Source organism: Cyprinus carpio, chromosome A5 (assembly GCF_018340385.1).
Source record: "Cyprinus carpio isolate SPL01 chromosome A5, ASM1834038v1, whole genome shotgun sequence".
Lineage (NCBI taxonomy): Eukaryota > Metazoa > Chordata > Actinopteri > Cypriniformes > Cyprinidae > Cyprinus > Cyprinus carpio.
The window spans coordinates 1,390,550-1,417,500 of record NC_056576.1 but is presented as its reverse complement, the minus strand read 5'-3'; the positions used below and the strand labels follow the sequence as shown (position 1 = coordinate 1,417,500).

General features: G+C 39.0%; 1 protein-coding gene across 2 annotated transcripts in view; it reads right to left on the bottom strand.

Annotated features, from left to right (window-relative positions):
* Positions 1–26,951, bottom strand: part of LOC109059854 (transmembrane protein 132C-like) — a 202,205-nt gene that overhangs the window by 13,331 nt on the left and 161,923 nt on the right. For both annotated transcript variants that reach the window (XM_042751195.1, XM_042751188.1), the window contains exon 5: positions 18,503–18,646. In XM_042751195.1, coding sequence (XP_042607129.1) covers positions 18,503–18,646 — 144 coding nt within the window. The remainder of the gene's footprint in view (positions 1–18,502; positions 18,647–26,951) is intronic.

Below are 26,951 nucleotides of genomic sequence, written 5' to 3'. Positions count from 1 at the left end.
CATTCTTACACTTGTTTTCTCAGTTTTCCTCCTGTCCTGCAGCTGATGCTATATTATTTTGGGACTTCGGAACGGACCTGTATAAACACTTCCCTTCGTCAAAGCCAAAGAGCTGAGCCATGGATTTGATGACACTGAAAAATCGATTTAATCTCTGTCTCTATTTTAAAGAGAGGGGGAGAGGAGACTGGGCAGTGAGAGAGAGAGATGAAGGCCAGTGTTTCTTTGTGGAGAGGAGCACTGTAAAGAGAAAATTATATCTCAACAAGAAAGGGCGAACAACCCAAAAACAATTGGAGGTTTTCTAATACCTCTATAAAATAAATCGTGTTTGGCCCCATTTGGACCTTTAGGTCCTGATACTTGGAGAGAATTTAGAGAGAAACCTCTTTTGAATGAGGATAACATACACATGGGTGACTTCTAGCACCAAAAGAACTCCTACACCCAAAAACAGTATAACAGAAATCATCCTTTATATGCATATTATAAACACACACACACACACACAAACACACACAGACACACACACACACACACACACACACACACAGTTTTTAACACCTACCAGCAGAATGTTGCTATTACTGTCAGTTTTTTATTCATTTCTCCACTTTAATTCATTCCGCTCTTTCTGTTCTGTGTCTTCCTCCGCTCTCTGCTCATCTCTGGAGTGATAAATCATAGATTATTTGGCTGACAATGCAAAACAGTGCCAGGTGCTGCAATCCACCAATCCCATCATCCGCCCAGCTCACAAATTACTCGGAAGAAATTGGCACTTGCCTCTCTGCCACGCTGAGGAGGAAAAGAGAGAGATGGAGATTGGTAGGGGGCAAAGAGGAGGCAATAAAGGGAGAAGAAGGAGAAAGAACAGAAAGAAAGAGGAAGACAGATATGGTGGGCATCAGCTGGAAAGGGTGAAATCAATTTCTTGGACAGGCAAGAGCAGCTCTGGTTCACTGCTTGCAGAGGAATGGTCAGGTACAAAGAGAGGTTTTTAAAACAGATAGATGATCCCGCACAGGGGGATCATCTTCACTTTTACTGCTTTTACAGCATGATGCTGTATGTGTGCATCTAAATTCTGCTCTTATGAACTTGGTACTTCATCATGAGCATTGATGTGGGTTGGGAACAAAGTTAAGATACTGAACAATCTCAAACAATATGATCAAAACTGAATACCATACAAGTGTGTGTCATGTTTTTTTTTGATAAGTATTTTATTTCCTAAATAAATAAATTAATTAATTTCCAAAATTCTAAAGATGTTAACTTACAATTAAATGTGAAATCAAATTGCATTTAACCACATATTAATGTATTTGCTTTTTTATATTGTATATTAAAACTGTACAAGAACATGCATATTTGATCAAATCATCTACTTTATTATTTGGAATATGTTATTAATGCACAAAATATAATGATAAAATAATTTTATCATATAACATATAGCCTATGTATATAGTGTAAATACTACCTACAGTTCAAAAGTTTCGGGTCAGTACAACTTTTTTAATTAGTGCTTTTATTTAGCAAGGATTCATTATATTAATCAAAAGTGACAGTAAAGACAATGTTACAAAAGATTTCTATTTTAAATACATGCGGTATAGTCTGACCAATTTTAAAATGTCCTTACCAATAAACCAAACCCACGGGCATGAAATAGATTAATGCTGAGAAGCACTTGGTCTCTGAGCTAGTTTGTAGTTTATACTCACATGAACACTGATATAAAGTTACAGTTACCCACTCATCCAAGCTTGCCTTTCTTCCAAAGAGTTTACACTGTAATTGAATTTGAATTTAGAGCATTTCCACTGCAGAAGGCGATAAATTCAGATTGCAGGTTCTAAATGTGACAATGCCTGTGGTTAGAGACTCCCATAGTGCCTTGTGTGGGGATTTGGCACTGTTAAACGTACATTATGAGTTTAAAACTTCATCTGTCAATCTTCCCCTTTAGGTGATTTCTCAAAATGCACAACTACGAAGTAAGATTTCTGATATTAGACCCACATAGAATAAAGCTTTCTCTCTCTCCTCATGTTCAACTCTCAAAGTACTTAGCTTAGCATAATTAGATTTTTTTGTGTGATTGATCATAGCGCTAGTCGTTGCCTGTCGCCTTGCATTCATGAAGTGGGACTTAAAAGCTCTGCAAATGATCAGAGTGACACAGAGGAACACAGAGACGAATAAATATTAATAGGTAGAGTGGTGAAGCAGAGTTCAAAAGTGTGATGCTAACACACTTACATCTTTAATCAATCAGAGTTTTCCATTTGTGTGCAAGATTCTTGTTGATGTGGTTTCAGCTTAGTCCAAAAACACTGTCAAAAATATTTATTCACCATGAAAATTGTTTTTACCAGAGCATGCAATCACCAGTCATTAGAGAGTCACAAACTCTTCAGTTCATGGGATCATCAAATCTGCAGTCATTTTTTTACTAACTCAGATGCTTTTAATAGATTTTAATAGATTTTCAAAAATGTCATTATTTACTCACCCTCAATTCAAACCTGCATGTTTTTTTTTATTATTATTCTTTTGAACTCAAAATAACATGTTTCCATGCAACAAAGGTGAATAGAAAGTGGGACTGTCAAGCTTGAAAAATGAGGAAAAGGTACAATAAAATAAATTACACAGTTTGTCTTGTGCTCCATATTCTGAAATCACATGACAACTCTGTGAGCAAATGTATTACAACACTTCTATACAATATCAAATAATGTGTTATCTTTTACATTTTTTTTCTATTTTATTTCTATGCATCCCAAAAAATTGCAATCTAACACTTAAGTGATTGCAAATTACATAAATATTTATCCACATAACCTCATATTTATATCTTTTGCTGTTTCACGAAATTAATCTTGTTTCATAATTATTATGTTATTTAAATTTATTTGAAAAGCATAATAGGCTGCTATGGCAGATTCCATTGTGACAACTTACCCCATATGCGTCAACGTGTGTTTAACATCTATTTTTTTCCATGCGTAAAAATGGTAGAATTGTTTATACTTTTTTTGTAGCCAAGACTTCAAGGTAGCCCCAGACTCCCATATTTGGTTTCAAGGTAGCCCCTCTTGCCAAATAGTGTTTGGTTGCATGGTAAGCGTCTATTTCTCAAAGAAATTTGTCAAACTGCACAAAAAAAAAAAAAAAAAAACATTATGTATTACAATTAATGTAAATGAGTTGATGATACTGAGAATGTACAGTAAGTTATTTTGCTAACAAATCTTCCACTCTACCATATAGCTCTCAATTTTCAATTTTCATGCATCGAAAAAACATAACTGTATGAAACAACATGAGGGTGCAAAGTAAAAAATGACAAAATGTTCAAAGTCTTAAGTCTTCTGTGACTCTCTGCAATACTTGGGGCAGGCAGGTTGTCCTTGAATGGGAAGCTGGGCCTTTTTGAAACTTTTGAAATTGATATGCGGCATATTTACATAATATTTGATTTTTGTATATGTGTATGGGTGTTGTGTGTATTTGTTATGTTTTTATTTTTTTTTTGGTGGTTTGAACATTATCTTATATTTTGTATATTTTGTGAGATTAACTAAGATTTTAGTTTTTAATTGTCAAAAGATACACATATTCCCACATATTGTTTCCTTAGAAAATAGAGCAGTTGAGCAGTAACGGTGAAGCCAAAAAGACCTCAAAACCAACTCAGACAGGTTCGCTGCAATCAATAGATGAAAAAAATAAATAAATTAATAGTCATCAGTAAACAATGAACGTCAACTTCTGGACTTGTCTTCTCTGATACCCCAGCATCTCAGCTACAGTCTGCCATTGTTTTCCATAAACACCTTAAAGCGCTGCTTCCATCTGTGTAAGTGAGTGTATTTGGTTGCTTACACAGTATGCTATCATATTATGTGAAGTGAATCTCTTGTAACATATCTGATTAGAAAATACTGCCATCACTGCATAGCACCAGCAATGTCAGTCTCATTTTCCACATCTGTTTGAGTAGTTTATGTGTGCGTAAACACACACACACACAAACACAAACACACACACGCACTCACACACAGATGGAAGCTTTGTTCTAAGGTGGTCATGGTGGGGGGGGGGGGCAGCATATTCTTGGATAATTCAGGAAAAAAGACCTTTTAACATAAAGTTTCCATATGTCTGTCAGAGTGCTGCATGTCAGATAACTCACAGTATCTGCCAGCATTCTGCTTGGGAGATATTATACATACATACACAAGAACTCTAGTGGCATGTATGCATGCATAGCCATTTTATCAAGGATTGTGGGGCAAAGTGTCCAACTGATAGACTGTCGTATGTTAAAATTCCATTGGCCATCGTATGAGCCCAGATAATGCTTTAAAAAAGGCATTTAATAGCTCCCGTTGGGAAGATGAGGATTTGGGGAGAAAGGTTAACCGTTTTCTCCCTACTCTCTCACATGGGCTCACAGAAGGAGGAAGGTTGGGTCAAAGGCTATTACCAGAGCTGGAAAAGGGTCTCACAGGGTCCATTAGTTTTGAGTTACGGGTCCACTGAGCAGAAACAGCAGTATTATGGGAGCTTAGCCATATCTACTGTACATCCTGAGCTCAGAAGGAAGCTATATCTGTGTAGTTTTAAAAGGGTGTCACAGTGATTGATTAGCAGCTGAGATGTTTATGGGGTCATAAGCAGGTTTATGTCCACATTATATTGAAATTTTTCTGATTATGCACTATAACATCCTACTAATTTTTAACCATGTAAAAATCACTCAGGCTTAGTATTTAACACCAATAACAAATTAGATACTTAAATTTGAGAGAGAAAAGCATGAGGGAGATTGCACAAGGCCTGTCAAAACAGAACAGCAACCGTATGAAGGAGATGGGGGTAGTTGTGTGTGTGTTAAATTTTAAAACATTTATAGAAATTAATAAAAATAATTTTTTTGCTTTGCTATTTAAAAAAACAAATAAAACATGTCTACTGATCTGTAGAGGCAGATTAAAGTTATTATAGTTAACAAAAAATAAAACTAAGACAAAAACCATAAAAAACACTTTAGTCATTTGAAATAAAACACATAAAAATAAACAAATAAATAAATACTAAACCTTTACATACAATTTAACCGATAAATAAAAAACTATGGTAAAATAGTAAAAAAAAAAATAATAATAAATTCACTTCCAAAAGCTGTTCAAAATCAAACTGTATTATTATTGTAATTAATTAAAAAAGTTAAAATAATTATTAAGAATTACTTGGTTATTCATCTAGTTATTTACCTACAGTGGCTAATGATTTGGAAGTCCTCGCACATTCACAAGAAATAGCATACTTTTGTTTTGAAAAATAAGGTGGATAAAAGGCTGTTTAGTGGCAGATTCTGTTTTGACAACTTACCCTATTTAAGTCAGTAACTGTTTAACACACTGTACACTTTACCTTGGAAAAAATGGTGGAAATGTAGATAAGAAAGAGCTGTTCCCTTTCGAACGTTCACTCACGTTATGTATGGGAAAACTCCTTTTTTCCTTTCAGCTGAAACCTGATTTGTTCACGTTTGTGTAGCTGCACAAACCAATGGCCAATTTAGCCCGCCAAAGGGGGCAGGGCCGACCGCTATATAAGTCGGCCCGTAACGCCATTCATCAGATCATTTCTCCTTCAGCGACGAGGATCATCTCTTCGCTGACTCTTCTGCAAGAAGAAGCCTTGAATGCAAAAGCCTATATGCAAATTCATTTTCTGCCAGCAGGAGGCGCTTTAAGAGCGGTAGCGATAGAGGTTTCTCCGGTAACGGCTGCAAAGCAGCGCTGAGCTCACAAATGCTGCCTTATCAAGCATTACATGCAAAATGAAATGACAATGAAATCGAAAATTTTCTAAATACAGTCGGTTTCCTTCTGAAATACAGTGATATAAAACACACGCATCGGTTTTTGATTTTGGAACGTGCAGTGCTCATGTTTATTCAATGAAGTCAAAGCCTTTTCGAAGATCTATTTGTGGCGGTCAGTTTTGATATTGTAATGGGTTGCCGTGAATACCTTTAAATTGACACTGGTTTTACTGAAAAAATGAAATGGTAAAATGCTTGTGAAGTGACTCAGAACAGTTCTGGTGATGTTGTTTATGTATTTATATCCTCATTGAGACGGCAGATGCTGAAATTAGTAGGTTTTCATTGGTTGGTTTGCAATTTGATTCAATATGTATGTTTTTGCTTAAAATACGCGATCAGCAATCGGCCGGGTTTTGGTCTTTTTTCGGCCGATTTTTCCGGAAGTGCGCCCGCGTGCACAGACTACATTGTAATCATTCGCTATCATGTCATTTGTGTGGAAGTATTTCGATATCTGTGCGCAGGACACGGGCAGCCGTTCAGTTACATGTCTGAGGCACAGATGGCAGGAAGCGAACAGCCTACTGCACAAAATAAAAACCCCTTTCCTGCGATCGCTGAAGCTGCGCGAGCGTACTGTACCTGTCCACGCCCTACACAAGCGGAGACAGTGAAGGGATGTTCAGCTCAACTTCTCGCGTGTTGGATAAGAAACGAAAAGGACTAAAATGTAGATGTGAATCATTACCCTATTTTTTTTTTAATTGGATGAATGAAACACTTTGCATCTTTGTTTTATTCGCACCAACATTATTTGATTTTAACATTTGGGAATAATTTATTTATATAGCATACATTTATTTAGTCTCACTGGTAAAGACCTTTTTTTTATTTAAAACCAAATTTAAAAACTAAAACAAATACTAAATGCTGATTAAGAAACATCTTCTTGAATGTGTGTTGATTGTGTTGTTTGGATTGAAGAACTATGCAGTTGTTGCCTTTAATTTCACATGGTTACAGTTAATCTTTTCATTTAAGGCCAGTTTATGTAGTTTCAACCCAAATTAAAAAACAAAAGCTAAATGCTGATGTCTGTACCATCTGTGTTTGTATTGAATGTAGGCTACTTACTGTACAGTTACTGCCTTTAATTTCAGATGGTTACGGTTATTGTTTTCAATAGCCAAAAGCCAGTTTGGCCTATTAAATACCAAATAAACATCTTGTTTATGCATACTTTCCTTCTTTCTTGTTTGTTGCTTAAAGAAACAAAAAAATCGGAAATCGGTATCGGAATCGGCCAGTTTGCTTGTAAAAAATTGGTATCGGAATCGGGCATGAAAAATCATGATCGGTGCATCCCTAGAAATTAGCGCTTCAGTCTATGTAGTAAACAGAGACGCGCAGAACATGTCGGGTTCATATTTCAACCAACTTTTGTGGCTTAACATTTACAGATACTGGTCCATATGGAGATTTGATTTGATTAGTTTATGCTAACTTTGACAAATTCCTCGACTGTCCATATTAAAATGTAAGTTTCATTTTCATGACTGGATTTTGAGATTCCGTCCGCGTTTTCTGCTTCGCGGAAATCATAGCGCTGTATGCGTTAAGAACAGGGTTGACCAGGTACTCAGTACCACTGGCACTTAAAGAAACCTGGTACCGTGACATTTTAATTTTTTTAGTACCAACTTGGTACCGAAGTACGGGGTCTTTTGACAACACTAATGGCTTTCCCATCTATGCTCGCAGATCGCCTTGTTCCATCAAGGCGATCCTCTCCACCAGGCCCTCCCGTCTTTTTCCTCCCCTAAGAGGAAAAAACAGCGGGGCAGCGGATCCTTTCTAGTGGGCTCGGGCAGTGTCACGTCAGCTCAATGCCTGCGTGCCCCGCACTCCCCGCGTCCTATCACGCCGGTATGCTTCTCGCATGAGGACCAGCGCCCCTCTTCAGCTGTGAGCGGGCTTATTTCAATTCGCCGCATTCGAGGAGGACGTTGTCTTGATGACATCACCGCCAATGACTCTGTATCCTTGGCGGCGTCAGGAACGGAGGATTGGGCTGATTCCAGTGAGGAGCCCGAAGCAGTCCCTCCCCCTCGAGTGCCGAGGCCAAAGCCAGATGCTCAGCTAATCCACATCCTCGCGAAGGCCGTGGAGGATCTCAGCCTCGAGTGGTTGGCTTTGGACAAGCCCACCCACGGCTTACTGGATGAATGGTTCCTGCCAGAGACCCGCCAGCAATCCTCCTGTCAGCGTCCAGCCCCGTTCTTACCAGGTCCATGACGAGCTCACTAAGACGTGGCGAGCTCCCTACTCGGCACGGGTGAAACCCTCTACTGCAGCAGCTCTCACCACCGTTGACAGCGCTGACGAAAGGGGATACACCAAACTTCCCTCCCTGGAGTAAGCAATCACTGCACATCTGTGCCCACCATCTGCCCTCGGCTTAAAGGGCCATGCAGCACATCCATCTAAGCCCTGCAGGACCACCTCGGCTATCGCCAACAGGGCTTATGCAGCAGCCGGACAGGCCGGTTCAGCGCTGCACACAATGGCGATCCTTCAGGTGTTCCAGGCCAAACTTCTCTGTAATATGGATGAGTCCAGCCAGGAGCACCAGGAGGCCTTTAATGAGCTGCGCACAGCAACGGATCTCGCTATGCGTGCTACAAAGGCCACAGCACAAGAGATCGGCAAGACCATGGCCAGCCTGGTGGTGCTGGAGCACCACCTCTGGCTAACGCTGACAGAAATCAGGGACACTGAGAAAATGGCCTTCCTCGACTCGCCAGTCTCGCCAAAAGGGCTATTCTCAGAATCAGAATCAGAAAGAGCTTTATTGCCAAGTATGCTTGCGCATACAAGGAATTTGTTTTAGTGACATAAGCTTCCAGTACACAGAGACAACAACACACAGTCAAGAAAAACAAACAAAAAAAAAAACCTTTGCAAATAAATAAGTGTATAAACAATTGTGCTATAAATGATAATGGAATAGGATTGAGTAAGATGCAGGGATGTAATAGGATGGAGGGGTAACAAATAAATATAAGGATATTGCACATTTTTATTGCATAAGTGGGGAACATTTAACTGTTCATGAGGTAGATTGCCTGGGGGAAGAAACTGTTCTTCTGCCTGACAGTCCTGGTATTTGCGGCTCTGAAGCAAAAAGTTGGCAAAAGTTCAAAGATGAGGTAACTTGGATGTGAGGGATCCAGAGTGATTTTCTGAGCCCTTTTCCTCACTCTGGATGTATACAGTTCTTGAAGGGTGGGCAGGGGAGTACCAATAATCCTTTCAGCAGTCCAAACCGTTCTCTGTAGTCTTCTGATGTCTGATTTTGTAACTGAACCAAACCAGACAGTTATTGAAGTGCACAGTACAGACTCAATGATGGCTGAGTAGAACTTTTTCAGCAGCTCCTGTGGCAGGTTAAACTTCCTCAGCTGGCGAAGGAAGTACAAACTTTGTTGGGCCTTTTTCACAATGGAGTCAATGTGATTGTCCCACTTCAAGTCCTGCGAGATGGTGGTTCCCAGGAATCTGAATGACTCTACTGCAGTCACAGTGCTGTTCATGATGGTGAGTGGGGGGAGTGCAGGGGGGTTTCTTCTGAAGTCCACTGTCATCTCCACTGTTTTGAGCGTGTTCAGATCCAGGTTGTTAAGACTGCAACAGACAGCCAGCTGCTCAACTTCTTGTCTGTAAGCAGACTTGTTACCATCCTGGATGAGGCCGATGACTGTAGTGTCATCTGCAAACTTCAGGAGCTTGACAGAAGGGTCTTTAGAGGTGCAGTCGTTGGTGTACAGCGAGAAGAGCAGTGGGGAGAGAACACATCCCTGAGGGGCACCAGTGTTGGTGGAGCAGCTGTTTGGTTGGGAATTTCCCCAGTCTCACTAACTGTTGCCTATCTGTCAGAAAGCTGGTGATCCACTGACAGATAGAGCTAGGAACAGAGAGCTGGGTCAGTTTGGTCTGGAGGGCTGTTGGGATGATGGTGTTGAAAGCTGAACTAAAGTCCACAAACAGGATCCTCACATAAGTCCCTGTTTTGTCCAGATGTTGCAGGATGAAGTGCAATCCCATATTGATTGCATCATCCACAGACCTGTTTGCTCGGTAAGCAAACTGCAGGGGGTCCAGTAAGGGTCCAGTGATATCCTTTAGATAAGCCAGAACCAGTTTTTCAAACGACTTCATGACGACAGATGTTAGAGCCACCGGTCTGTAGTTGTTAAGTCCTGTTATCTTGGGTTTCTTTGGAACGGGGATGATGTTGGAGCGTTTGAAGCAGGAAGGCACTTCACACAACTCCAGAGATCTGTTGAAGATCTGTGAAAAGATGGGGGCCAGCTGGTCAGCACAGATTTTCAGACAGGCTGATGTAACGCCAACTGGGCCTGGTGCTTTTCTTCTTTTGTTCTTCCTGAAGACCTGGCGCACATCATCTTCACAGATTTGAAGAGCAGGAGGTGTGGAGAGGGGGATTGCAGGAGGTGTTAACGGTTGTGTAGAGAGATGGGCAGAATGGGTGTTGAGGGTTTCAAATCTACAATAAAACTCGTTAACAAGTCATTGATTAGCCTCAGTGCAGGGGGATGGTGTCTTGTAGTTAGTGATGGCTCTCAGTCCTCTCCACACTGAAGTTGAGTCATTGGAAGCAAGCTGGTCTTCCAACTTTTTAGCGTAGATCTTCTTAGCCACTCTAATCTCTTTGTTCAGTGTGTTCCTGGCCTGATTGTACAAGACTCTATTCGGCTCCGCTGTTCATGGGTTCACTGAACGGTTTTTGGAGGCTCAGAAGACGTCGCAGGCGCTGCGTCACTTCCTCCCTAAATTCCCTGGCAACGTGGTTGCGGGCCGCCAGAAGAGCCCCGCTGCTCAGCCTGCAAAGCAAGCTCAGCATCAGCCTCAGCGAAAAATGGAGCCCAGGCTGAAACAGCAATCCAGGCCGGCAAAACGATTCCCCTTCCCGAACCCACATACTTTGACGAGCAAAATTCCTTATCCTCTCTCAATCACTTATATGAACGTAGACTCCCCGCTTTTTCAAGGCGAGGACTCGGTCGAGAAAATAAAACCTTTCGCCTCCCATTACACGGCCTGGGCAGCTATTCCGGGAATCTCGAGATGGGTTTTGGAAACAATTCGACGAGGCTATTCGCTGCAGTTAGCTCGCAGACCACCGTGCTTCAGAGGCGTTGTTTAAACTTCTGTCCCGGACAACGAAGCTATTGTTCCTCGGCAGGAGGTGCAAGCACTGCTTGCAAAAGGTGCGGTGGAAATAGTGCCTCCAGCGAACAGTGAGTCAGGCTTTTTTAGCCGCTATTTCCTTGTCCCAAAGAGATTGTGAATCACGCAGTGAATCACTCTCTCGAGGCCGGCCATTCAATGAAAAACTGTTTGGAGTTTGGGCTAAATGGCTGCAAGGTCATTTTGAAACCGAGACACGGCTATGTTCCTAAAGTACTCTCTACTCCCTTTAGAATGCAGGTAATATCCCCTATTGGCACTCCCCGCTGCTGATGGCGAGCAGGGGCCGAACGCTCTATGCCCTGTGAGGGCTCTGAGAGTCTATGTGGAACATTCTAAACTATTTAGGCAGTCTGAACAGCTGTTTGTTTGCTTTGGAGGCCACTAGAAGGGTCTCCCGGTTACTAAGCAAAGACTGTCTCACTGGATTGTTGATGCAATAGCTCTGGCTTACGCATTGGAAGGACTGGAATGCCCTATTGGTGTGAGAGCCCACTCCAAAAGGGGAATGGCCTCCTCATGGGCGTGGTCCAGCGGCATATCTATCAGTGAGATCTGTGCAGCCACCGTCTGGTCGTCGCTGTCCACATTTGCCAGATTCTATAACTTAGACATCCCTTCCCTGCAGGCCCGGATTCTATCAGTTTAAACCTCCCATGTGGGTAGTAATTTCTCATGCCCTCAGCTAGGCTCGGGGCGAGATGATGCATAGGTCCCTTAGGGCCCTTATTAGTGCTCTAACACTGGGCTCGCAGAACAGCATATAATTGTTGCTCGTAGTGCGGCGTGATTGGATTCATTCCCATACATAACGTGAGTGAACGTTCGAAAGGGAATGCTTCGGTTACTTACCGTAACCTCGGTTCCCTGAGATAAGGGAATGAGCTTTATGTCACTTGCCGCACTACAAGCTGCATGAATCGATGATCATCGCTTCAGTCGAATGATCTGATGAATGGCGCTACGGTCATTGGTTTGTGCATCTACACAAACGTGAACAAATCAGGTTACAGCAGAAAGGAAAAAATGAGTTTTCCCATAAATAATGCTCATTCCATTATCTCAGGGAACCGAGGTTACGTTAAGTAACCGAAGCGTTTTATAGCCAAAACAAAATTTTTTTTGGTGCACATTACTTATTTGTTTGTTTGCTCAAAACTGCAAAAAAAGTCACTTTTTTTTGTCAAAAAGAAACTTAAAATATTTAGAAATGAAGTAAAAAGATGACTTTAGCCCTCATAAAGATTCATAATATTAAGATCTGGAGGGTTTCCAGTAAGACAAATTGATAATCAACTCTGGAACCACAACCACGATAACCACATACTGCAACCCTGTTTCCTTCTCTCTTGGTAAACATATTTTTTTTCTGTCCAGCTCAGCTGAACCTGAGAATAGAAGCAGCCTGATGCTCCTAACCTGATCAAAGTTTTACACAATTATGGGCTCGCCGGATATCTGCCCGCCTGTCACTGTAAAGTGAATGAGTTATTAAACGGATTAGCACCGTACACCTCTCCGCACCACACCCTCTTACTCAGAGGACACCTGCAATGTCTCCACTAGTACATATAGAGTAAAATCCAATCATTTTCCACAATACATAAAGATGTTACAACAGAGTACGGAAGAGGATTAGGGCCAAGCAATAATAAAAAAATAAAACCATCTCGAGATTAAAGTCATTAATTGCGAGATTAAACTCGTTAAATTTCGAGAAAATTTTTTAAATACAATCTTGAGAATAAACTCATTAAATTTCAAGAATAAAGTCGTTGTGTTTCGAGAAAAAACTCGTTAAATTTCGAGAAAAAAAGTCGAAATACAATCTTGAGAATAAACTCATTAAATTTCGAGAATAAAGTCGTTGTGTTTCCAGAAAAAACTCGTTAAATTTCGAGGAAAAAAAGTCTAAATACAATCTTGAGAATAAACTCATTAAATTTCGAGAATAAAGTCGTTGTGTTTCCAGAAAAAAACTCGTTAAATTTCGAGAAAAAAAGTCGAAATAATCGTGAAAATAAACTCATTTAATTTCAAAAATAAAGTCGCTGTGTTTCGAGAAAAAAAGTTGAAATGAAATGTAGAGAATAACGCTGTTCATTGCATAGCCTATATCTTTCAGTAACAAAGAAATACTATAAACTTTAGCTAATTATGACACAATAATAATTAGCACACGAACTTTAAAGTGAATTTGCAAGCGGCTAGGTCTTTTTAGAAGAAAAAAATCAGTCCAATTTTTCCGCGATGTAGGCTACTCGCTTTTGTCCAACATGAAAATGAACAACCAGAGGACAAATGCAAGGTTATCGCTGGCTTCACCCAAATGCACTCTGGCACTTGGACAGCTATGATAAATTAAAACCGTACGGCATTGCCATTAATGGCGTGTAATGTAATGAGTTTATTCTCAAGTTTGTATTTCGACTTTTTTTCTTCGAAACACAACGACTTTATTCTCGATATTTAATGAGTTTATTCTCAAGATTGTATTTCGACTTTTTTTTTTTCAAATTTAACGAGTTTAATCTCAAAACACAACGACTTTATTCTAGATATTTCATGAGTTTATTCTCAAGATTGTATTTCGACTTTTTTTTCTCGAAATTTAACGAGTTTAATCTCGAAACACAACGACTTTATTCTCGATATTTCATGAGTTTATTCTCAAGATTGTATTTCGACTTATTTTCTTGAAATTTAACGAGTTTAATCTTGCAATATAATGACTTTAATCTCGAGATGGTTTTATTTTTTTATTATTGCTTGGCCCTAATCCTCTTCCGTAACAGAGAGAAGAAAAACAAACGTGAAAGACAGAGGAAAAAAAGGGTGAGGATGTGAAAGATTGATTTATAATCCTCTTGGCCTTGTGTGTCCCCCTGTGTCTGAGAGTGTGCGTATATATATATATATATATATATATATATATATATATATATATATATATATATATATATATATACGCACACTCTCTCTCACCCCTTCCTCCATGCTTCCGTCCTTCTTGTTCTTTGTCAAATTCAATTACCGCAGACATTACTGAGGGAGTCTTCACAGGAACCAATTAAGGCCGTGGCCTAGCTCTCACAGACACTGGTTAAACAGTGGGATTTGAGCACTAAAGCCTATGGGATCTCTTTAGCTGGCTCCTTTATTTATTTGATCAGCCATCATTACGAAAGCCCTTCAACCCACACAAATGCGGAACTGATTAACCACAGTGTGCAGTGATAAAGATAAGATCACATTCACACCTTAACCTGCAGGGTGGTGATGTGACAAGGTGACATCTTTTACAAAAGGGCGATATTATCCTTTAGTTTAACCCTGAATTAATTAATTCATCGCCATTGAAATGGAACATATGTTTGTAAACATTTGGTGCTGTATTTTCTGGCATAATCCACTTTTCTTTATTTATTTCTACTTTTATATTGTATATTTTCCAAAGGGGGGTTTTGGGGCTCATAGCCAGGGGGTCCGCAAAATAATTTTAGGGCTCTATGATTTCCACAGAAAATGCGAGTGTCACAGAATTTGATAAATCTTGGATGAATAATTCAAAACTAGGCCTGTACACTTAATCAAATTGCGATATGGATTAGTGTTGGTGAATATAACAGCACAAAAAGACTGCTATTTAAATATGAATTCATCTATGTGCTGCAAGTCTCTGTGTGAATGAATGGTGTGGTTTCATCTACAACACACATACTCAAGCATCCATGACTGCTGTGGTGTTTTTAGCATCTGGTGTCTTACTATATGAGAATATGAACACATGAACTTCATCTCCAGACCTGCTCTGAAAGCCACTTCACCAACATTTGACATTTTAATGTACACAGAATCTCCTAAGGTTTTTACGACAACCTGTCAAAATAAAAGTTTGGATTAACTTGGAAGAAACTGTGACAGAAATATTTTACTATTGTACAGTAGAATGTACTTTTCACAGTAGTAGTAGTAATAATATGAATAAAAATTATAAAATTATAAAAACATTTTTTAAAGGAATAATCATAAAAAAAAAAATTTCAGTGTATTTGCTGAGTTACAGTTCATTTTAATGACGCGTTACTAAATGATGATCACCGCAGACCAAGGCATCAGACAGCGCACCTTGTTAGTTTTCTTTATTTTGTAAATGCACAAAGTTTTGTTGTAATAATGTGTGTATACAAATAAAAGTAGACCCTGTACAGATTCAATTGATGTATTGCTCTTATCTGTACGATCAAAACTGAAAGTGTAATTTAAGTTCTTTTCGGGGTTATCAGGAGAAAATGCCTCAACATGCGTATACGCGTGAATCAACCCCAGAGGGTTAAATTTTAACAGTAAACCTCTGTTGTGCAGCACCTTTTGCCAAAAAATAAATAAATAAAATTAATTGTTAAATTTTCATTTGATTACACTGATTTACAAGATTAAATTTTTTGAGCTTTATGCCTTCATTTGATTACAGTTATAAAGAAGAAAAATTTAAAATGTAATTATTAAAAGTGAATTAAACCATTGAAATGTTATCCAGAATAATTCAAAAGCAAAATACTGAATTTGGGAACAATAAAATGGAAATTAAGGAAAAAACAAAGCAGATTTCATATGGCTCTAAAAATTTATTTATTTTTAAACTTCTAATAAATTGTTGTTAAACAATAAGTTGTTTGATTTCAATTAATTAGACATGTCAATAATTTGCCAATCAAAAAGAGTCCAGAAAAATTAAAAATTTAAATTTTCTCCCCTTTAAGGGGTCCCTGGCCCCTAAAAGTTTGAGAACCCCTGGTATAAATAAAGCTGGGATATTTCCCGTAGCTGAGTTTATCCTGACGGTGCACTTCCTAATCTCATCTTCAGTTGCAACGCTGTCATGTTTCCTGTTTACACCTGTCACGCATGTCAGCCGGAGGTCAAACACACATCTTTATGACACCTGCAAGTAGACAGGTACGCCTGCAGCAATTTCCCCACCACATGTTTCTGTCATGAAGCAGATTCACTTCTATCCTGATGCTCTTTTTTCCCCATCACTACACCAACAGAAAATGAATGTCCTGTAATTCCCTTAATAACACACTGTTGTTCAACTTTGCATTAAAGCTCTGGAATGAGTTTTTCATTGTTGTCGGGTATTGATTGTACTTAAACTACACATTGTGTCTTGTAAATGGAAATTGCCTCAGCATCGGGGAAAGTTCAGTTATTAGATCAGAGCTCAGGAGAGCATGACAACGCAGGCTCTGATGCTACTTTCACGCAGCCCCTGAGGGAAAAATTGACCGTCGGTCCCAAAAATAAAGTTTATTTTTTTTATTATTATTATCTTTTACAAAAGAAACAGAGTAAGAAATTTAGAGTACAACAATGACACTGCTTTCTTTCATTGTAACTGCTAAAGCACCATGTTAGCATGCCAATTAAAGCAACAGCACTAAAGAAGTTTTTAAAAGTTTGGGGTTGGTAAGTTTTTTGTTTTTTGTTTTTGTAAAGAAGTTCATCAAGGCTGTATTTATTTGATATATTATCGGATACTTCAACATTTTAAAAGTACAGTACAAAAAGTATTATATATTACAATTCAAAAGACCATTTTGATGAATAAAAATGTTCAAAAGAACAGCATGTTTGAAATATAAATATTTTATAACATTATAAACTGTAATGTAACAAAATTTAGTTTAATTAATGCACCCTTGCTGTATAATAAAAAATCTTACAAAACCCAAAGTTGTTTTTGTAAAAAACAATAAATTTATTATTAGTCTTATTTTGTGTTTTTGTGTAAACTTACTGTTTAATGTTCAGTTATGCTGCATATTTAGAGGGTTTTCTTTTAAAGTATAGTCAATATATATATATGCACATAGTAATTAGTTTCAGCTGTCAGACAGTCTGAACAAAAAACTCCTCTCAGAGAAGCAACATTTTCTTAAAAAATTAAAATAAAAATCTCACTCCATCCAGCTGTTTTGGATGCTTAAACTTATTTAAATGTCACCTTAGAACACAAGGTGAACACAAAAGCAGGAAGATCAAATACATCACAAATCAAGTACAATGACCAGTGTGCATGTAAACATATTTGTGTGTAAATACTGCACAAATAATCAGGCAGGTTTGACGTGGTTTCTTCCTGTTACATCAGAATTTTTCATCTTTATAGTTCCATCATTCTTTCTTCGGTTCTGCTACCTTTCATGTCTTAATTTGCATCAGCTCAGTCATTTCATGTGACACATCTCATGTTTGTGTTCCAGACCATTATTCAGTCTAGAAATGTCTTTTTGTGTGTGTGTGTGTGTGTGCATTTCTGAGCGTTAATACTTCCAAATGTCTTTGCAACTCAAACCCACTATAAAGAAATGCTTTGTAGGGGTAAAAATGGCTTTCGTAGTCACCTGCTGTTTTTAAAGGGGTCATACGATGTTGCTAAACATAATTTTGTGGATTTGGTGTAATGAAATGTGTTTATGCAGTTTAAGGTTCAAAAAACACATTATTTTGCCCATACTGTACATTATTGTTTCTCCTCTATGTCCCACCTTTCTGAAACGCTTTGTTTTTTACAAAGCTCATCATTCTGAAAAGCGAGGTGTGCCAACTATCCAGTGCGTTGTGATTGGCCAAATGTCAATGGCTGCCCACTGCTCCGGGTGTGTGTTCACTGCTCTGTGTGTGTGCACTTCGGATGGGTTAAATGCAGAGCACGAATTCTGAGTATGGGTCACCATACTTGGCTGAATGTCACGTCACTTTCACTTTTTTTCACTTTCTCCCAGGATCAGGAAACAGTCCTCCATAAAATGTGCTGCACACACTCGAATATTTGGGTAAAACTATTCTGGAACAGTGTTGTAAATACAACTTAACCACTGATTTCTAGTTGTGTCCTCTTTTGGAAGACAAAACAAAGTAGTTTTGCTTTCACAACAAAACAGCATCTCCACGACATGGCGCTGGCGGCTACAGCAAGAATCAAAGGTTACACCTTTCTTTGCATGAACATTTGGGCGGCATTATGCAAATCTTCCCACATTGTGACGTAGACATGTTAGGGCGTGGATGAGTCTTAACTTTTATAAAGAATATCTCTCTGGGTTTGAGACTTTAGTCTTTGCAACTTTACAGATCTTATTTATGCACCGAGAGCTTGTAACACTCCAAAGTGAAATGAAAACTCGAATTTGCTTCATATGACCCCTTTAATGTCAGCTCATCTGCCTCCACTCTGGGCTTCCCTGAGTCACCCGGGAACCAGTTCCTTCTACTTTTTGATGAAATCTATCGACATTGCAAGGCCCAACACCTGTCTATACTTCTGATGGGGAGCGGGGGGCAGAGGATGAAGAAGGTACCATGAGATCTCACCTTGAGAACGTCCTCATCTGTGGAGATGCAGGTCACAGGGTCATCAACCTCTCTCACTGTTCCATCATGTTCCACTGTAACAACCTTGACCGGGATGGCAACACGCCGTCCAGTCAGAATTGCTGTGTTCAGGATCTCTGTGTCCTATGTAAGAGAGAATTTTGCGATTTAATTTCAACAGGAAAGCAGAAGTCTTTGATAATTTTCAACCTTACAGTACATTTTAAATAATCATATAAATACATCATAATATTCTAGTTATATTTATTTAAATATTATAATATATTTATATTAGGGATGTCAATTAAACGTGTTAATTTGGTGCAATTAACTATGGAAAAATAACTCATTTAAACAGTTTTTTGTTACTGAATGAATCCACGGTTGTAAATGAATTAAGTGAGCAGGTGATTCTGTGACCCATTCAAAAAGGCAGTCACTTGCTTCTTTTCTGAATGAATCATGCATCATTTGAACAAATTGGCTGAATGAATGACTGAATGACTCACTCATTAAGACAGTGTCTTGCTGCCACCTACTGGTGGTTTTAGTTTGGTTATTATTATTATTATTATTATTATTATTATTATTATTATTTATGCAATGCTGAATCAAAATATTTCTTTCTAAAGCTAATTTTGTAATGTGTGTTCACTTATTTTCTCATCTAAGTGCATTGATGTGTTTTCGGAAACTTTTCACCCGTTCATTCATATTATTAAAATGTTGGATGGAATATTTCAACAGCTTAAATCCACCAAAACGCAGATAAATTGATTTGAAAATAACAATCTGCAGTAAATTGAGGTGCAGGGAAGGCAAGCCTCTCTAATGTAAAGCTGATGCTGGCTGGCACTGTGATGTTTCATATCTCATGACTGCTTGGGTTTGACAGAGATTAATTATCATATTCTCAATTATGCAATCATTTCATCACATTCAGAGAGGGTTAATGGGTCTTAACGTGGGTTTGGGTCTCTCGAAATTCATCTCCTTATGTATTTACTACATAAATATTTAGCACAAGAACACATTCCTCTCGGGAGGAAACGCTCCTTTACTGGAGAGAAAAGAAAGTGTGAGAGACAGAAAATGAGAGCGAGGGCTCGGAGGAGGTTTGGTCGTGGCCATAATTGACATTTTAGCTTTATGTAAAGGCTGGTAATTATGACGAGAAGAGAGGTCAGTTATCGCAGTATCCATAGCGATGATAAGTAATTACAATGCCATTCAGAGAAAGACGCTCAAAGCCTTCACCACACAGGCACGGAGAGAGACCAGGAGAGGTTAGAAGAGAAAAATAAAAAATAAAAAATTGGTTAATTTTGCTAAGTATACTTTGCTTTTAATATATTCTTCAAAACTAGCTTTGAAAGAATTGTTGTTGGAAATTAATATGGGTGATAGTTCTGTTTATAGTTCTGTACAGTGTTACATATGCTATTTTGTTAAATTATGGTGTTTAACCCGTGTTTTGTGTTTCTCATATACTCTAAAGAAATGTTCATATAAAAGATCACTGTTCAAAAACAGCATATATTGAATCTAGTCATTTTGACACATTTGCATCGTATTATATAATGCAGTAAACATGAAACAAAAATTGACCAAACAAACTGAACATTCACTACTCTTTGTGGTCATTAAGATATATTTTTAAATAAATTAACACTTTTATTCAGCAATAAATTGATCCAAAATGAAAGTAAAACTTTTTTACCTTTTGAAAAAAAAAGAAAGAAAGAAAAAAGGTTCAAATAGATGCAGTTCTTTTGAACTTGCTAAATCAGCATATTTGAATGATTTCTGAAAGATCAAGTAACACTGGAGACTGGAGTTATGATGCTGAAAATTCAGCTTTGCAATCACAGGAATTAACTACATTTTAAAATTATTTTTTTAATTTTAATTTAATATATTCGAATTTAAAAGTTATTTTAAATTGTAGAACTGTTTTACTTGTATTTTTGATCAAATGAATGCAGCCTTGGTGACCATAAGACAACATCAAAAACATATAAAATTTTACAGACCTAAAATTTTTAACAGTAGTATGTACATACAAGGCTTTGTGAAATGTTAAATATGAAAAATGGAGTTTACTCAGAAATGCTCAATTTTAGCATACACATTTAGATTAAGTTGAAAGAACTTGACTGTATATAAACATCTCTTTGAAAAAATTTTGTTAAACGGCTACTTTCAGTATGACGTTAAATGCAGCAAGTAAACAGTGCTTACTTCTGTGAATGCAGTGCAAATAAGCTTAATTTGCATAAAATTTGGCATGTTTATGCTGAAAAGAACAATGATTTAATTGAGATTCCCACACCGCTATCTTAATGCCTGGTTAAACTGGACTGCAGGTGGTTAGTGAAAAAGAAACAGGTTTTTGCATGGAAATACCACTTATGAATATCACAACTGCTTAGTGCATTCGCTCCACTGACTCTTGAAAGAATACAGAATACTACTTGTGATTTTAGGAAACTGTCAGATATATACCAGTACACACACACACACACACACACACACACACTTGAGTCTATCACAAATAGCTACCTACAGAATGACAGAATGAGAAAACAGCAGTGTGAGTATGGATGTGTGTATGTGGGAATTAGAGGAAAATAAAGGAGGAGATGCAATACAATAGAGGAGGAAAAATCTACCTGGCTGCAACATGAGCAGTTTTTCATCTCAGGTCCTGACAGATAAACATGATGAATGAATGAGAGCTGTAGGTTCATTGCTACTTTATTCCACTTAGCTACATATAAAGCCAAAAAATACAACTAAAAATATGACACAACAGTATATATGAAAACAATGCAAAACTACCTACTAGCGAGACAACTACACATCTCAACAAAAAAGACTCATCTAGTGAAATGTTAAACCAATTTTATATGACAACAGTAATGTTACTAAAAAAAAAAAAAAACGGTAGCGCTGCTCTCTGAGAGTCTTGAGATGCCTCCACATAAAAAGACACATACACAAAAACTGCATTAAAATAGGTGGCCCTAAGTAAATTCTGCTTAATTGATTATATATATATATATTATATATATATCTATATATATTATATATATATATATATATATATATATATATATATACACTAGAACTAGTTTATACTAAAGGGCATTTAAAGTCTATAAAGATTCTATGATGGTGATTACTATGAGTGATAGTTCTGTTTATAGTTACATACACTGTTTTGTAAATTATGGTATTTAACACAAAACAACATATGTTTTGGGTTTCTCATATACAACACTTAACAAACATGCAATATATAAGACCACATTTACTGGCTCTGCAAGTAAGCCAAAAAATACACCTTAAAATATCTGCTATGACACACCAGCAAAATAATAAAATAAAATAAAATTTGCAGAACTATCAGACAACCACACAACCACACTTGTCTAGTGAAATATGAAACCAATTTTGAATGACATCAGTAATAAGCCACTAAAAGACAGGAAGTAGCGCTGCTCTCTGAGAGTCTTGGCATGAATGAACTGCTTCTACATAAAAAGACACACAAATACAAACACTGCATACAAACACACACTCTTGCACGCCTCTTCATATTCAAGAGATCCAGCTGCAGCTCTCTCAAGCAACCAGAATGAATAAATCATAATTGATATCCATTACGTCACATTCCTAATCTCTTTATAACCATTCAGCTAATGAATTTCACACTCCTCAACTGGAGGAGAACAGAATGATGCCGTTACAGCGTGAGGTGGCTCATACTTCACGGGTGTTGGCGTGACATTATAAATCGTCTCTGTCAAATGGGAAGCACGGCAATGGCATGCGAGCTGGTTCAGACAAAGGGATGGATAACGCTCTTTGACTGGTCACCTGTCTGGGCCGAATGCATTTTATACATGCCGGGGACAGGGATAACTGATTGGATCAGTGTAGCACAAGAATCCCTCTCACAGAGCAATGACATAAAGATTAGTGCATAAACAACATGTGAAAAAGAGTTATCCTATTAGAAAGCACAAAGATTTCCCAAACAAATCAACTGAATTAATGTAGATTTACTGTATTTTTGTGGTTTTAAGGGGGTGGGTGTCACTGTACTCAATTCACAGTATGCTAGCGTTGACTATTGACCATTACCTCATGACAGGATACACATTGTGATGCAGTCGAGTCTCTGGTTATTTACGCAAGAATGTGAAACTAATACAAACTAGCATAGGTGATAACATTATGAGAAAACAAAGGCAATTTATTAATATATGATTGTATTAGTGGTATGCATACTGTTCCTACGAATGGGATACACTCGGGTACAGAATACAACAGCTGGGCTTCAGAAGTAAACATTCTATTAATATTCTTCATATGGGCTTTGATTTTGACGAAAAAAATATTTATTTTAAAGACAGACTGTGAGCTACAGCATTAATCAATAGCATATGCCTTTGTTGAAGCTGTCAGTTCATATTATTTCAGCTTATTTTTAAATAAATATGTTCAACAGAGGAATTCCTGGAAAAAAAAAAAAAAAAACGACATTACCCATGATTCTGCATCAATCTGCACCAATCAGATAATAAAAGCATATAAATTGTGCCTAAAGAATACTTTAGTACAACCTATTTCCATGTAGTACTGTAATTTATATTTTCCTATATGCTCTCCAAATATGTAGTTTCTATATGTAAATAGCTGTAAATCAAAAGTTTTATATTTCTCCATTTTAATGTAAGTATGTCATTCACAATAATTAATGGGATTGTAGCTCTTTTTCTACTGAAAAAGTGAGAAGGCACTGTTGCACTCTATTGGTCAGACAGAAAGGTGGTGCCACCCCTGCACTCACATAATTGGTTAAGCCAGACACGTGGGGCAGCCTAACAAACAGTAAAGATTTGACAGCGCCACACAGTCCCTGTATCAGCCAAAAAATTACTTGGTCAATAATGTACTGTTAAAGTTTTAAAAAATTATTGGCATGTAGCTCTGCTACTATCCTCTAGGGGTCAGCCACTTCAGTTTCAGTACTGTGAATGAGTAATGGTGATATCGACTTGAACAGTAAGAAAAAAATCCATTCATTTAGCTCCATTCACCACTGACTGGGTTATTGGATCTAATAAAACATTTCAGATTCCTTGTTCCCAGAACTTCCCACAATCAATACGCAAATGTTTTTTTTTTTTTTTGTTGTTGTTGTTGTTGTTGTTTTTTTTTTATTTACCCCACACATTGAAAAAGGGTCCATGTCATTAGTTCATTAGAGTGCACACACACACACACACACACACACACACACACACACACACACGCACAGACACACAAACGGGGAAGGGATGGAGGTGGGGGTGGGGGGTGGATTCAGCATTACAAATCCTCAAATATCAATATATCTAAAAACTGTCTCTTTGTAGAATGAAAAATACATTTGAATTAATGCAAGCAAGCAGTAATGCAGGATAATGTCTAAACACACAGACATCTGTGAGAGCATGTATTTTTCTCTCTCTATTGCATGACCTGGCATATGTGATGATACTTGTTTTATCAGGTTGGCTTGTTGTGTGTGTGAGTGGGTTGTAACAGAGGGGCTCTAGCAACTGAAACTGGGGGATTTTATTTCCAGATTTGCCAATGCCTGAAGCTCCTTTTTTTTTTTGGCCAGTATTTTAGTGCATTAACTGCAACATATTCAGTACCATGTTTACACCTCTGTGCTGACAATTTACCAACAATTTACCAATTTTCTAATTCCATTTGAACTTGATGCAAGAAGCAAAGAAGTCATAAATGGCTGTTGTTAGGATTGGACCTGTTTTGTCATGTGTTTCAGTTCTTGTTTTGCCTTACCTGGTCTTGTTCCTGTCATTGTTTAGTCTGATTATTAGTTGAATCCCCGCACCTGTCTGTCCCTTGTTATCCTGTCTTTATAAGCCCAAGTCTGTTCAGTTGTGTTTATCGTATCTACTTGTGTGCTGTGCAAGCTTCTGTTGTGATGATTCCTAGTGTTTCTTGATTAAAGTAGAGCTGTAGACAAGTCCAGCTTTGTTTAGTCCAAGACAAGTCCAAGACCGGGACTAGTCGAGACCAGTCAAGACCGAGTCCAAAGAAGTTAGAGTCCAAGTCAAGTCCAAGTCCAAAAGTTTCGAGTCCAAGTCAAGACAGAGTCCAAATGAAAGAAAAAAAGAATCCTCTTCAAACCCACATACTTAACTATTGATAATGTATGTGATGCGAGAGACAGCATATCTCCTAGTCTAAGAAAATCATTTTGACATTATTATTTGTAATGATCAAAAAGCATGTGCGAAGTAAAAACTTTGTGGGACGGGGTCTCCAAACTAGATCCTGGAGGGCCAATGACCTGCAGAGTTTAGCTCCAACTGGCCTTAACTGGAAGTTTCTAGTGTTTACATTTTATTTACTTTATAATGCTGCTGTTTGCTGACATCATGTCTGTGGTCAAAAATTAAAATGATTGATGCCTTCGCACAGCGGACACATGCAAAGGGATAGAAGGGATACATTTGGCGCTACTGGGCATGCGCACATAAATACAGCATAATTTTTGTCACACTGTACAACATTATTAGTATTTCATTATTGCAAAGGGTAAGTTTAAGGCTGGGGTAGGTGTAGACATTAATAAAACACAATCTAACAGGTAGAAAATTAAATTAGAAACATCTAAAGTTTTCAGAATGCAGCACAGTGCACTGCTGGTCATGTGACAAGAATCAACGAATCAGCTTCATACTCGAGTACTATAGCCCTAGATTAAAGACTGCTAAATGTTCCTTCGTGGCTCCCGTGTTCTTCCTGAACAGCATAATGTGACAGAAGATCCAACCCAAAACAGTAATCTCTGTGTGTCTACCCTCCGTTTTGTTTCCCGTTTTCACCCAATGTCTTTTTTTTCCATGGTGTACCCTCACTGATGCCCTCCTTCGCCCCCAGAATATCTCCTCCTCCTGCTGGAGCAGGGGGAGAGATCGCTCGAGGACCATCTGAGACTGTTCCAGCACTTAGCATACACCACCAGCTACCCGGTCAACGTGCTCTGCATTTTACGACACCAGTTTAAACATCGCGTGCAGAGCGCCGTCGTCCGAAGATGGTCCCCGAGCAGATTTCGCAGACTTTGTGAAGTGGATACTGGCAAGAAATGGATCCCCACTTACCGTCAGCTCTGAGAAGGATCTCACCAGTACCACACCCGACCCAGAGCCCAGCCCATCATCTCCCCGAAATGCGGAGCATCAGCCCAAGCCCACAGTTGACAGAGAGCCATTTTCCACCATGATCAACGAGCTAGCACAAAGCCGAGCGACTGAGCATAGGATCGCCCCGGATGTAGAGCTTAACCTGTCAGACCAGGTGCGAGAGCCGGCGACGGTGCCCACTGCGAGGGAGCAAGCCGTGGACGGTGTGAGCACAGAGAGGAGCTCCGCCCCCTGCACCGCGGCTGAGGGTGAGCTGTGTATGACACAGTGACTGTGGCCACACCGAAGAGGAGAGGACTCCTCCAATTTCTAAGTTCTGGCCTGAAAGCCCGAAAGCTCAGAAATAAACACACCCTCCCACCCTCTCCTGCCGCCTCCTCCTCTGTTGTCTTCTGGCAGCCCCTCTGCTCACCCTCAGCCCACTAATACGGTGTGAGCTCCGCAGGTCTGCCATCCTCCAGCATCGTCAGGGCTGGAGTATCCCTCACCTCCGCCTCTGGAGGCCCGGACTCCACCTTGGCTCGTAGAAGGAGCGTCTCCACCTTGGCTCCACTATAACCCGTCAATCCACCTTGTTGCTCTGTCCCACCGGCTCCATTGGGCTCCTTCCTCCCGCCAGCTCCACCTTGGTCCTCAGTCGCTCCCTCCACTGTGAATCTCTGGGATCTCTGGACTCCACCTCGGGTCGCCAGAGCCCTCGGCGCCCCCATGGCCCCCCCCCCCCCGGAAAATCCTCTGCATCCCCCTGGGTCGTTGGCTGCTGTCCATCTCTGCCTCGGGCTCCTCTGCCACCTGCTCTGCCACCATTGGTCGGCCCCCTGGAGAAGGTGGCCATTCTTCCTCCATGGCTCCTCCCTCGGTCGGCTCCATCGTGGGTCATCATCTTGGCTGTGGTCTGGGTCCTGCTGTGCTCCTCCTGCTCCTGGCCCCTCCTGTCTCCTCCCTCCTTTGTCACCTCCCTGGTCCTCCTGGCCCTCCTCGGGTGTCTGTCCGCCTCCTAAGCCTCCTCCCAAGCTCTTCCCATCTATGCCTTACTCAAAAGCAAAAATTATTTACCGCCACCTACTGGCAGTTTTAGTTTGTTATTTAGAGTATAATTTTCATTAAAAAAAATTGGCAAAAAAATCATATATCCCTATTAATAATTAAAAAACATTAAACAGTGCCCCCAAAAATGAAAATTCTGTCATTTACCTCAACCTTGTCATTTTGTC